Source organism: Spermophilus citellus (genome assembly GCF_964194105.1).
Source record: "Spermophilus citellus genome assembly, chromosome: 17".
Taxonomy (NCBI): Eukaryota; Metazoa; Chordata; class Mammalia; order Rodentia; family Sciuridae; genus Spermophilus; species Spermophilus citellus.
Window position 1 is genome coordinate 55,415,455 of NC_138199.1, and position 12,120 is coordinate 55,427,574.

At 53.7% G+C, this 12,120-nt stretch overlaps 1 protein-coding gene across 4 annotated transcripts in view; it reads left to right on the top strand.

Moving 5' to 3' along the window:
* The window catches only part of HDAC5 (histone deacetylase 5), a 35,882-nt gene that overhangs the window by 4,284 nt on the left and 19,478 nt on the right, over positions 1-12,120 (top strand). For 2 of the 4 annotated variants that reach the window (XM_081271313.1, XM_081271316.1), the window contains exon 1: positions 8,299-8,465. In XM_081271313.1, the coding sequence (XP_081127439.1) occupies positions 8,315-8,465 (151 nt within the window). In that variant the 5' untranslated portion in view covers positions 8,299-8,314. Of the gene's footprint in view, positions 1-1,253; positions 1,465-7,962; positions 8,201-8,298; positions 8,466-12,120 lie in introns of those variants that run through there. The other 2 variants (XM_081271314.1, XM_081271315.1) reach the window with 2 other exon arrangements.

Here is a 12,120-nt window from a genome sequence, read left to right on the forward strand (position 1 = left end):
TGGGCGAGAGCAGGGGCAGTAGGCCCAGGACCTTCAGGTCTTCTCTATGTGCCCATGTATATGTGTGTGTGTGTGTTCCTGTGTTCCTGTCACGGATGGCTTCTGGGCTCTAAATGGACCCCACCCCTGGGAATCCTTGATGAGAATGCCAGGCTTACTGAGAACTAATCCTTCCAGGAGGTGGGGCTGTCCAGGAGGCAGAGCTGATTGCCGGTTGGAGGCTTGGAGAGCACAGTTAGGGCTTAAACTTCACTAGCTCTCAGCCTCCTCTCATTGCTTCCTGCTACTCACTTTCATTGGGTATTGGAGGACCTGCCTTCGTTTGGAAGCAAATGAATGAGATCATGTCTGGGTGGATCATGGACTGTTTAGGGATGGGCCTAGGTGGGTACATACCTAGCGTGTGAGGCTTGAGGACAAACTGTGGGGCTGGTGGCGGGGAGAGCTGGAGGGGCGGGGACATCTTGGGAAACCCATGGTCCTGTAGTACATATTCCATTACTATACTGTCCTTAGCTATCTTTGGGCTCTTTGGTGCCTTTGTGCAAACTGGCAAAAGGAATCTCTTGTGTTCTGGTGGACTTAGTGTGTGTCAGGCCATGGTTTGGCAGGCAGGGCATTGGGATATAACTTATGAAACATATGTAAAGTTCTGAGTTTGGGTCCTGAACCCCTTAAGCTGGGGGTGCTGGGTCTGGGAATGGATGTCTCTGGCTTTCCCAATTCCTGGAAACACACTGTCTTGTCCAGACCCATTGTTGAGTGGGGGAAGACCAAGACAGAAGCACATCTATATTTCCAGAGTTGAATGGTACATGGTTCAGATAATAGGGAGGCAATGACTCTCCCCCGGGAGTCCCCAACTTAGGCTCTCCCTTAACTTCTGCCAAGAACCCCAGGTCAGCTCTGCATTTCCCTACTTCCGTGGAGGGAAGCCAAGAAGCTCCTGTGTTTCTTTGGTACATACTTAGTCTCACATCAGGCACCCCTGGTAGTCTGTAACGTCTTCCCACCTGGCAGAGGAAACTGACATGCCTGCAAAGGATTTTGTTTAGCTGTGACCACCGTAGCCATTTCCTGTCCCTTGGGCATCAGGAACCTTATCAATTAGGAAGAGAGGATACCAGCATCTGGTCAATTTCTGCTCTGTCCCTCTGTGCCCCCAGGAAGGTGTAAGCTGATCACTCCAAGGTCTCCTTTGATTCCCAGATTTCTGAGTTGGGGGCCTCTAACCCTGCTCCATCTCTCCCCAGGGATGCCGTTCTGAGTGCCTGACTGCCTCACCCCGAAGGATGGCCTTGGATGGGCATTAGAGGCACGGTGGCCCCGGGCTCCTGTCCCGTCCATCTGTCTGTTATCGTCTGTCTCTCTTGACATCACCGCAGCTCCATCCCCTCCTGTCCCAGCCCCCAACGCCAGCTTCCTGCGGGCCCAGAGCCGGCATGAACTCTCCTAACAAGTCGGGTAAGAGCTGGGAGGTTGGAGAAGAGCCCCCTGGGGCCACTTTGGATGCAGTGGGCTGTGTGGGTTTCCCGCCCAGACCAGCCAACTGCTGGTGTCTCAGCTGTCCGGGAAGTAGGGGGTCAGGAGTAGAGGAGCATTGAAAGGAAAGGACAGAGGTAGTCGTGGGAATTGATGGCCCTGGGAGGGCATCTGTCCACCTCTGCCCTGAGTCTGCCTTCAGTATGGGGGCCTTTGGTCCCTGTTCTGCCTTGCCTTATTGGCCAGGGTAGGTAGGCCTGTAGGGGGTACATACCCCAGAATTTCTCTGGGTGGCCTGAGGTGGTGTTGGAAGCATTTCCCCAGGATAGCTAAATGCCCTGCTTCCTTTTTGTGGTGGCAGCTTCTTTCTTTCTGTAGTTCATATTTTTTTCTTGGTGGAGGTTTGCTGGGCCTGGGCCTTAACCTCTGTGTTTGGGTGTGTGGCTTGGGGTGGGAGTGGGGGGACATGTTTATAGACGAGTCTCAACTCTGCAGAGTCCAGGTAGATTAGATCTCATCCTCTTGGATTCTGGACATGGTAGATTCCTAATTCGGGGTTTTTTACTCTGACATTTCACATTCTCTTCTGCTCCTAGGACCCTGCCCAGTGCTGCCAGAAATAGTGTATGGGTGGGACTTCAGGCAGCTTTATGTTGGGGTGGGTCTGGATGTGTGCCCATGAGGATGTGTCCAAGTGGCCTGACTTGGACCCTCAGGAGTTTCCCAGGAGGGTCATGGGTCAGTGTGGTCAGAGTAATGACTGCCTTCTCTCTTTGACTGTCTCCTGCACAGTCGACAAGCTCAGAGCCCATGTTGCTCAACTTTAACCCTCTATGGCCCGTCCTGTCCCCACATCTTTTTCTGTAGGGTGGATAGGTACTTTTCCTTCTTTAAGAGACAAGGAAATTGGAGCCTGGGATGCAAGCCCATCTGCAGGGTGGTCCAGAAGCAGCAGCAGGGAGGGAGAAGTCTGGGTCACCCCCACTTTGATCCCCATCATCCCTCCTGTAGGTTTGTGGTTACCCCTCACGTCCTCCTGCCACTGCCCTTTCCTTCATTCAACCTGTAGGGGCTGTTCCAGGTGGGCTCTTGAGCTCCCTGGCTTCCTGCCTCCTCCTCTAGGCTGGGTTGACAAGGGGACAGCAGAGGTCTGATGGGTATTCGTCATTTCCTCTCCTGCCTCAGCTGGACATTGCATCAGCAGGTCATTTGTGTCTGGCAGTAGTGCCAGCTGCTCCATTCCTCTGAGCTATGACCCTAACCCTTTTGGGAGCCATCTCGATTTCCCGCTTCACATGGAGGTCAAGGTCTAACCCTTGGCCTACGGCACAGAGGCTGCTCAGAGGTATCTAGTAATGGCTTTTGAAGGATGTTTCCTAGCTATAGGACTTTACTCTCTGGCAATACAAGGTTGAATAATCTATCCAGCACAGATGAAGTTATAGGGTCGCCTTTCCAGATGCCGGTGGTCCAGGTTCCCTTTGCAGTCACTTCTGCCAGAGCTGGTAGGAGCGTGGGGTAGCTGGAGGTATCTTACCAGCTTGGGCCCTGGCTGGGATGGGCCTTCTGAGTGAGGCCTGTGGCTTTGGCCTTGCCTCCTGGATGGCTTTCCAGCTCCCCCCAGTAGGGGGAGATGCTGTCTTCTGTGTGTCTGAGAGAGAAGGAGGGAGCTCCAGATTGGGAACCTCATTTCAAGACTGTTGAGAGGCTTCACAACTGGGGTCACTGCTTGGGGGTGTTCTCCTGAGGTCCTTTCCAATGGTTCTGGGATCAGCTCCGAGGGTGACAGCCAGCCTCCATGCAGCCCTTCTTTGAGGGGTTCACCATCTTCCATTCCCACAATTCTGGCTAGCATCTGGGCCCGGGCTGTGGGTGCCCAGCACCTGGCAAAAGCCTGAAAATCATGTGCCTTGGGTACAGTGAAACCACAAATTGTAGCCAGAGCACACAGGTGTTCTTCCCTAGGGACACCTTGGAGAGAGCCCCAAGAAGGAAAGGTTAGGGCCATGGGGCAGGGGACAGAACTGGGAATAATGAGAATGACTAGTCCCCAAAGATGGGGTGCCCCAGCCCCTGAGCACCTATCACTTTCCAATCTCTCCTCTTTCCCTAGAGCACCGAGTAGCAGGGCTGGGTAAGGGCAGGGAGTTTTCTGCTGTTCCTCCAGTTCTTCTCAGTGTCTCTCAGCATAGGAACTTTTTGGTTTGGCAAATCCTCACTGAGTATCACCAGTAAGTTTAGCCTGTGGGGGAACAAGAGATGATGTGAGATGATCTATCCCTGCCCTCACAGCGAGCAAGTTAGTAAGAGAGTTCCTAGTGAGGGGTGGCAGATGGACACTGAGTTTCTGGGGCCCACCACCCCCAGGAGTGGGAACTTATCCACTTACCTCTGGACTGGGCTGCATGCCAGCATGTGACCTTATCTACCTACCTCTGGCAGTCCTGGGAGTCTGGGCAAAGGCCATTGGTGGGACTGCCTGCTTTCCTGGGGAGGCCATTCCCTGGCCTCTGTCTTCCTTCTGGCAGGGCAGTAGGGAACAAGGAGTGAGGCTTCCTTTTATTTTGCTAGAACTGACTCTGTCCGCATGTTTTCCTCAGTGGGGTTGAAAGACTGACGGAATCTGTCACAGCCAAGGCTCAGTCCAGCCAGGTTGGAAGAGTTGCTCTGGACCTAGGACCTGGATTCTTCTGTGCCATTGCTCAGAGGAGAGGGCAAGAGTGCGGCCTGCTATGCAAGCCAGGTTGGATGGCGGCTGGGCCTGGAGGAGATGGCCAGGTTCCTTATCCCCAGCGTGGGAGGGAGACAGACTTCATGACAACACCTGTCTGCCCAGCAACTCCCAGAACCCTCCACACTTTCTCTCCTTCCCTTTCCCAGGAGGGGGAGGCAGCTACCCCCTCCTTTCTGGTTGACCAGAGAAATTGGGGCATGGGTGTGAGGTGGAGCCGGGAACCATGGCGTCCTGTCTCCCAGCCCCAGGCTCTGCCTCTGAGCCCCTGGAAGGGAGGTAGCCAGCCCTGAGGAAGAGAAAGTGGGTCAGTGCTGGTGTAGGGTAGGGGTCTGGGAAGGGGACTCCTGGCCTCTGTTCTCCCTGCCCTGGCACAGACTGTGCTCACTACAGATTGGGATCTGTTCACCCTTCCTCTGCCCTGCTCTATCATTCCAGAGGGATTGAAGGCTTAGGATAGGATGACCAGAGGAGGCCGTGTTAACTGTGAGGGGAAGTGGAAGATGCCAAAGAAGATGTCCACATTTTTCCTGGAGTTGGTTTCACATGAGAGGGCTTAGCTAGCATATAACGTGGACCTGGCACATGGCAGCTCCCAGGTCATGCTGACAGGTTTCCACATGACTGGCTCAAAGGATAGGGAAGAACTAGAAGACAGGCAGGCTCGATGTCTCCAGGGTCCCAGGGCCGCTGGCACCTCACAGTTTCAGGGTAGGTCTCCTGAGCCAACCTTTGGCCTTTTTTTTTTTTTTTTTTGAGACAGGGTCTCATTAACTTGCTTAGGGCCTCACTGAGTTGTGGAGGCTGGCCTTGAACTTGCAATCCTCCTGTCTTAGCCTCTTGAGCTGCTGAGATTATAGGCATGTGCCACCATGCCAACAACCCTGGGCTTGTTGACTGTGCACAAAGTAAGACTTCTCTTTCTTTCAGTCAGGTCTCCCTGCCAACCTTTTGGGCCCATAAAATGGTAGCCTGTAAGAGCTAGGGGAGACAGCATTGGACTTTTCCCTCTCTGCAGCTTCAGAGTATTAGGAGACCAGAATGCAACCTCAGAGGGAGGGGATGGAGTCACTGCTGTCTGGGGAGAATGGTGCTGGCTCTGGATGGGGCTCTTGGACCCCATCCTCAGTGTGTGCTCCATAAGGTTTGTGGGACAGTATGTGGGAGCACTGGATGGATAGGGATAGAGAAGAGAAATGAACCACAGGTGGGTGGTATAGCAAGAAGAATTGAAGTTAGACATTAAGAAGACCTTATTGCACTACCTGAATCTCAGAAGAAAAAAGACACTTGTCTTCCTTCCCCAGACCTCCCTTCTTATCCCCTGGAGGATTCTGGGAATTGCATTGACGATTGTCTGGCTGAGTCTGACACTTTGTTTCCTACTTCTTGGAAGCTATATGTTACTGGGAGCTGGCGGCCACTGAGTGCCCCTGTCCTGGTTGTTCCTATCTTCCCTCTTCAGGAGTCCTCTTTTCTTAGGCGTCTGACTCCCCAGGGTTCTGGGAGCCCTGCTTTTGAATTGTTATAGCTGGTGACTTCCTCTTCTCCAGAGCAGGGCTCTCCTGCCACACTCTCCTGTGCCTGAGGCAGGCAGAGAAAGCCAGGACAGGGCTAGCCAGCCCTTCCGGTTGCTCCTAGCGTGGGTGGGTGGAGTCCTGGGCTGGGAGTGGCTATTGCCCTTGGCTTTCTGGGCTCCCTTATGTCTGCTACCCATCACCCCACTCATGGGGACCTTGCCCATCCTTCTATTCCTCTTAAAAGGGTCTGGTTGGCCAGGATGAGGATGGGGAAGGGGGTGGTGAAGTTCCTACCCTGAGATGTCCACCAGTGCCTGCTCCAGGTCGGGCCTTACTCCATTACCTTTTCCAGCTGGGCAGCTGTGACTACAGACCCCTGTTTGGTTCCTGGTCCACCACTGGGCACTCCTCAGAACATGTCATGAACATCTCACCTGTCTAGGGCCAGGGAAAGTCTCCTCTGCCACCTCCCCTATCGGTGTGTTCTCTCACCTGAGGGAGAAGGCCCTCTGCCATCCTTGACTGACAGAAGCTGGCTGGAAAGCTGGTCTCCAGGAGTCACAGCCACCATGTCCTCAGTTGGCCAGCCTCTCTCAGGCTCCCTACAGGAGGGTGAGGTCATCCAGTCCAGAGAGAGGACAGGTGTCCCTGGCTCTGTGCCTGGAGTTGGGGGGGGGTGGTGAGGCAAGGAGGGACCAGGAGGGGCCTCCAAAATAGCAACTGTGACATCAGGAAGGGGGAGGGGGATAAAAACCCAGGAATAACCAGGCTATTAAAAGGCTTCAGTGAGGTCAGGGGGCCAAGTGGGATCTCTGTACCAGTGGTAGGCACAACCTAGGGAGAAAGAGCAGGCCAGAGGTGGGGAAGGCAGGTGCACTGGCCCCATGACCCAGCGAGGCTCAAGGAGCGAGACCTCTATCAGGCCCAGATGCTGGCAGCTAATGACTCTTCCTGGAGGGGCTCCAACCTCAACTCTGTTCCTGCTTGGGTGCTGGGGGTGATGGTCCTTATTATTATTATTTTTTTTTACTTTGATTTCTCTCTTTTTTTTATTTCTTTATTTTTATTTTTATTTTTTTATTGGTTGTTCACAACATTACAAAGCTCTTGACATATCATATTTCATACATTAGATTGAAATGGGTTATGAACCCCCAATTTTACCCCAAATGCAGATTGCAGAATCACGTCGGTTACACATCCACAATTTTACATAATGCCCTATTAGTAATTGTTGTATTCTGCTACCTTTCCTATCCCCTACTATCCCCCTGATGGTACTTATTGATGGAAACCCTGGGGCAACTTTGTGCCCTCGCTCACGCTAAGGGCAGTGGGATATGGTGGTTAGAGCTGGGACTTGAGCCTTAGACCTCTCATCCCTACCATGTGAGCATCTGTATGACCAAGGGCAAGTGACTTTATTCTCTCTGTGCCTCAGTTTCCCCATCTGCACCCCTCTCCTGAGGTCATCATGCAGAGTCAATGAGGTGATGTGTGTTATGCTCTTAGTAATCCACCTGGCACAGCCCCAGGGAAGAGCTGCCTATGCTGAGAATGGGCAGGTGCTACCCGGTCCCCTGCCTGGGCTGGGCAAGGCTTGCAGGCAGGAACAGCATCCCTGCCTCCTGTAAAGAAGCTGAGCAGCCTTCGGAGGTGTGGGCTCTAGGATGGGTGGGAGGGAGCTGCCCCTTAATTGCTGTTTAGGGACCTCCCTGCTGGTAAGGGGGTGGAGAAGGTACCTCCCAGCTCTGCAGGAGGGCAGAAGTGAAACAGACCCCAGGGGGTTGTTAGGACTCCAGGGAAGGTGCAAGTTTAGGCCAGGTGGCCATGTCTGTCACCCTTTTCCCAACCCATTACCTGCTCTAGATAGCAAAGGAGAAGACGGAGGATTGAACCTGGCTTCTTGGTCTTTCCCTTGCTTGCCAATAGCAGCCAGCGGCCAGCGTAGCTCCCAGACACAGGGGTACCCCGGGCTGCCCCCTTCCCCAGCCCAGCCTCTGGCCACCGTGCTCTGTGGCCTTGGCCCTGAGTGCAGGCCCTCTCCTGTCCCCCTCCCGCTTGCCTGGCGCTTCCTCCTGGGGTGGAACGCGCCTCCCCCCCTGGGGCCTCCGCCAGGCCTGGGCTCCTGGCAGCCGGCCGGCGGCTCCCTGAGCATGCTCCACCTATTTATAGACAGGGCCCTCCCCCAACTGCTATTTCAGTCTCCTGCCAGCTGCCGGCGGCTCATTCGGGAAGGAGGAGCAGGGAGCCGGGCCCAGAGCTGTCACCCGGGGCTGGGAGGGAACACAGAGAGCCCGCCCGCCTGCCTGCCGAGCTACCCTTCCTGTACCCCGAGCACTCAGCCATACCCCACTCCTGGGAAGTGAGGACGGACCAGTGGTCCAGGCTCCTGTAAAGAGAGGAGGCTTGCAGCTCCCAGGCCTCCAGGCTCCGGCAGCCAACTAGAGCGCCCAGGCCGGATGAGGTGCCTCCCTGCCTTAGGGGGCCCAGTGGCAGTGGCCTGAGGGAGTCCCTGAACAGCCAGTCCATTGACCGCCTTCCCCTGGTTGGCTCCCGCCTCAGGCGGCCCCTCCTGGGCATGCTGCTGGTGCCCAAGGCGCAGGGGCTGGTGGAGATGCTGCAGACCATCTATGAGACAGAGTCCTGTTTCTCAGCAGATGGCATGTCAGGCCGGGAACCATCCTTGGAAATCCTGCCGCGGACTCCTCTGCACAGCATACCTGTCACAGGTAAGTGCCTCTGTGTCCCCACCTGCCCTCTGGTGTTGGGCATCCTTGGGTCTGGGCTGAGTATCTTCCTCCAAGTCCTGCCTGGATCCTCCTACTTTGGTCTTTCTTGAGGGCTCTGCTGAGCATCCGTGAGATTGGGGAAGCTGTGCTCCCATGAATGACCTCCCTGCCAATGCCCCTACCCTCCTTGCCCAGAGCTGTACTTCGAGTGTGCCTCCTACCTGCACTCTGCTGCATCCCTCCTGTGCCTTTTGCCTCTGGCAGGGTTCATCTCAGCTGCTGGGGGCTGGGGCTTGCTAGAAGATCCTGGCCTAGTTGGCACCATGGTCAGAGGGGAAGAAGTGGGTCAGTGACCTGTCTCTAGGCTGCCTGATCCCCATGTTTGGGCACATCTGTGGTGTCCACAAGCATGAAAGTACTCCAACTCCTTTGGTTTGGCTTTTGGGTTGGAAATTTAGGTATAGAGACTTTGGCAAATCCCCAAACAAAAGTCTCCTTAGAACTGGACACTGGCATAGATTAGGAAGAGACTGACAACTAGGATGTTGGAGTGGATGCTTGCTGCCTTAGCTTTTAGCTCCCCCATATCTCTCCTGTCCCAGGTCTTGGTTTACTCCCACCTCCTGAGAATGGAGAGGTGGGTCAGGTGGGCTTGAGGACCCTGGACTCTATCATCTTCTCAGTAGGAACTTTTTTGGCCCTTGGCTGGGGGTGGGGCTCCCCAGAGCTGTGCCACTCCTTCCCTCACTCCCAGGAACCTGTTGGCAGCATCAGGCTCTTCTGGCACAGCCTTCCCACCAGGCCGGCACCACAAGATGCTTCCTCCCGGGAGGGGCCTGCTGGATCCATGCCTGCATGGCCCCTCCTGGCAGTGGCTTGGCACTCATGAGAGAGAGAGAAAGAGAGAGAGAGAGAGAGAGAGAGAATGTGTGTGTGTACGGTGGGGAGTCCTTGTTCTGGATATGTGGTGTGGATCCCAAGATTTGGATTAGAAGGTGAGAGCACCTGTGATTTGGCACTGAACTGCCCAGGTATAGGTTGTAATGGAACTGGCATATGTCAGAGGATGAATGTTTTGGGAAGTTTTGAAAAATCCTTGGAATATGATTTTCCATCTGCCTGGACAGGGATGTCCATGCCCTAGTGAAGGGGAATAGCCCTGGAGACCAGTCCTACAGAGTGTCCACACAGACCTCTTGATGGAGGCATGATCCTGGGGTTAACCCTGTAGGGACTTCTGGGATGGGGCATAATACTGTGTGCCAATCCTGCAGGGTACCTACCCACTAAGGCCCCTGGGATGAGATGAAAACATAGAGGACTGGTCCATGCCCTAGTCTAATTGAGCCTCTAAAGCTTCAGCTAAAGACCCTCCCTGACTTCTCCCAGCCCTGGGACTCAACACCTTGAGTCCTAGCATCTCCTGCAAAACAAAGGAATGGTGGGGCAACTCTGCCCGGTTGCTCTCTGTCCACCCTCCTGCGCTGGCCCTACCTTCCCTTCCTACCAGTGGCAGCTAGCAGTTGGCCCAGAGTTTCCTCAGCTTGTTCACTCACCTCCTGAAAAGTAGATGTCTGAAACCTTGCAAGCTGGGACCCCACTCACTGGCCCATTCTCTAGTCCTTCCTGCCCTGGACAGACCCCAGCTGGCCCCTTTCTCCAGATCCCTTCTCCCCCACACTGCCTGGCCTTCTGAGCTGCAGTGCAGTCCATGCTGGCAGGAGGGAGGTGTGAGTCACCCCAGCGGCTCGGGGAGAGGGCTAAGAATGTAAGAATGTTCCCCCTGAGCAACTCTGATGCTGTGTCTGTGACGCGGCTGGGGACAGATATAGGCCTGGAGCTTGGCTGTGTGTTTTTTTTTTTTTTTTTGGACTCTGGAATGTAAATAGATGTTTCAAATAGAAACACTTTAACCTTTGGGTTACAAAAAAAAGTCCACCCCAGATAAACAGCCATGAGGGCCTAGGGAGTCTGGTGTTTCCCTCCTGTCCACATTCCCCTCCCCCTTCTCTTGATCAGTCTCCAGACAGGATGCAAAAGCCTGTGGCTAAAAAGGCAGGTGTCCAGGGATGCCTTCTTGGGTGGTGTGTGTCGCCCAGGCCTCCCAGCCTAAGGGATTGCAGAAAGGAGCCTTCCTGCCATCTGCAGGGAACCTTATTTTCTAGACAACCTTTGCTCTCTGGACTGTCTTGTTAGCTGCCAGTGCCCAGCACCTAGCACACAGTACCTGGCACCTGGATGAATGAATGCTATATGAGGGGCAGGTCTACTGGCAGGGTTTCTGGGCTCTATTCTGGAGTTTGGACCTCTGGGTGAGAGAGAGCTATAGCAGGCCTCAGTGGGCAAGCCAGAGCCTCAGGGACACTCTCTGCTGTTCTTCCTTGAGAAGGGGACTAAGTGTCAGCTTCCACTAGTGGCAGCTGGAGGTCTCCCTTAGTGGATGGGGTCTGTGCTTGGCTACCTTGCCATATCCCAGTGCTCTGTAGGATTCCCAGGCTTGGTCTTGGCTTGGGGAGCTTGAAGTTTGTATTCAACTATGAGATCCCCCAAAACACAGAGCTAGGGAATTCCCTGCCTCTCTTCTGAGAGCTCTGGATTCCCCTCTTTCCAGTACTACATAGAGCTGATACTTGGGCAATGTGCAGGACATTTTGAGAAAGCATGGAGGAAGAGTTTCCTCTCCCCATCCAGGGAGGGCATGAATCCTGCTAGGAAGTGCCAGGAAGGAATGCTCAGGATGTTGGGAAGTGCCATAGGGTTCAGGTTTGGCACTGGGGGACTTTCCCTGGATATTCTTATTCATGCTCTCAGACCATTCCAAGCATGACTATGTGTGTGGGTGTGTAGGTGTAGGGATTCCGGGAAGGTAGGAAGGGCAAGATTTGGGTGGGAAGGGAACTAGTATAATATACTAGGTGACAAGGGTTTTAGGGACTTTCCTTACCTTATCTCTTTGGAAGGGTATTAATAACCATATTTTACAATTGAGAATGAGCAGAGAGGTTAAGGAACTAACCCAAGGTCACAGTAAATTGGAGCTGGGATTTGAACTCAATTCTCTGTGAAGGATCATTATTAATCCACACAAAAGCTCCTTTTTGCACATTTTAAAAAGGTGGACGGTCCTTTGAGTAGATGCATCCTCACGCTGGTGTATGTGGCTTAACAACTGGAGCAAGAACTAAGTTTCTGCTCCAATTTTCCCCTTCAGTTGGGTGTCCATGTGTAGTACACAACTTGTACAATCTTATGTGATGGGCGTGTGTGCCTCCAGAGTTTGTGCTCAGAGAGAATAGAGACCATTCTATTATATTTTTTACTTTTTGGTACCAGGGATTAAACCCAGGGGTGCTTAACCTCTGAGCCACATCCCTAGCCATTTTTATTTTTATTTTGAGTCAGGGTCTCACTAAGTTGCTTAGGGCCTTGCTTAGTTGCTGAAGCTGGCTTTGAACTTGCGATCCTCCTGTCTCAGTCTCCCCAGCCACTGGGATTACAGGCATGTGCCACCATGCCTGGTTTGAGAATAGAGGCCATTCTGGCCTTGGGGAGCTCCACTTGGTCAATTCTCTCTCTCCCTGCATGAATTTTGGCCTAAAGGGAGAAGAGGGCTCAGGAACAGAACCTACCTTCTATTATAGACCCACATCCCCTC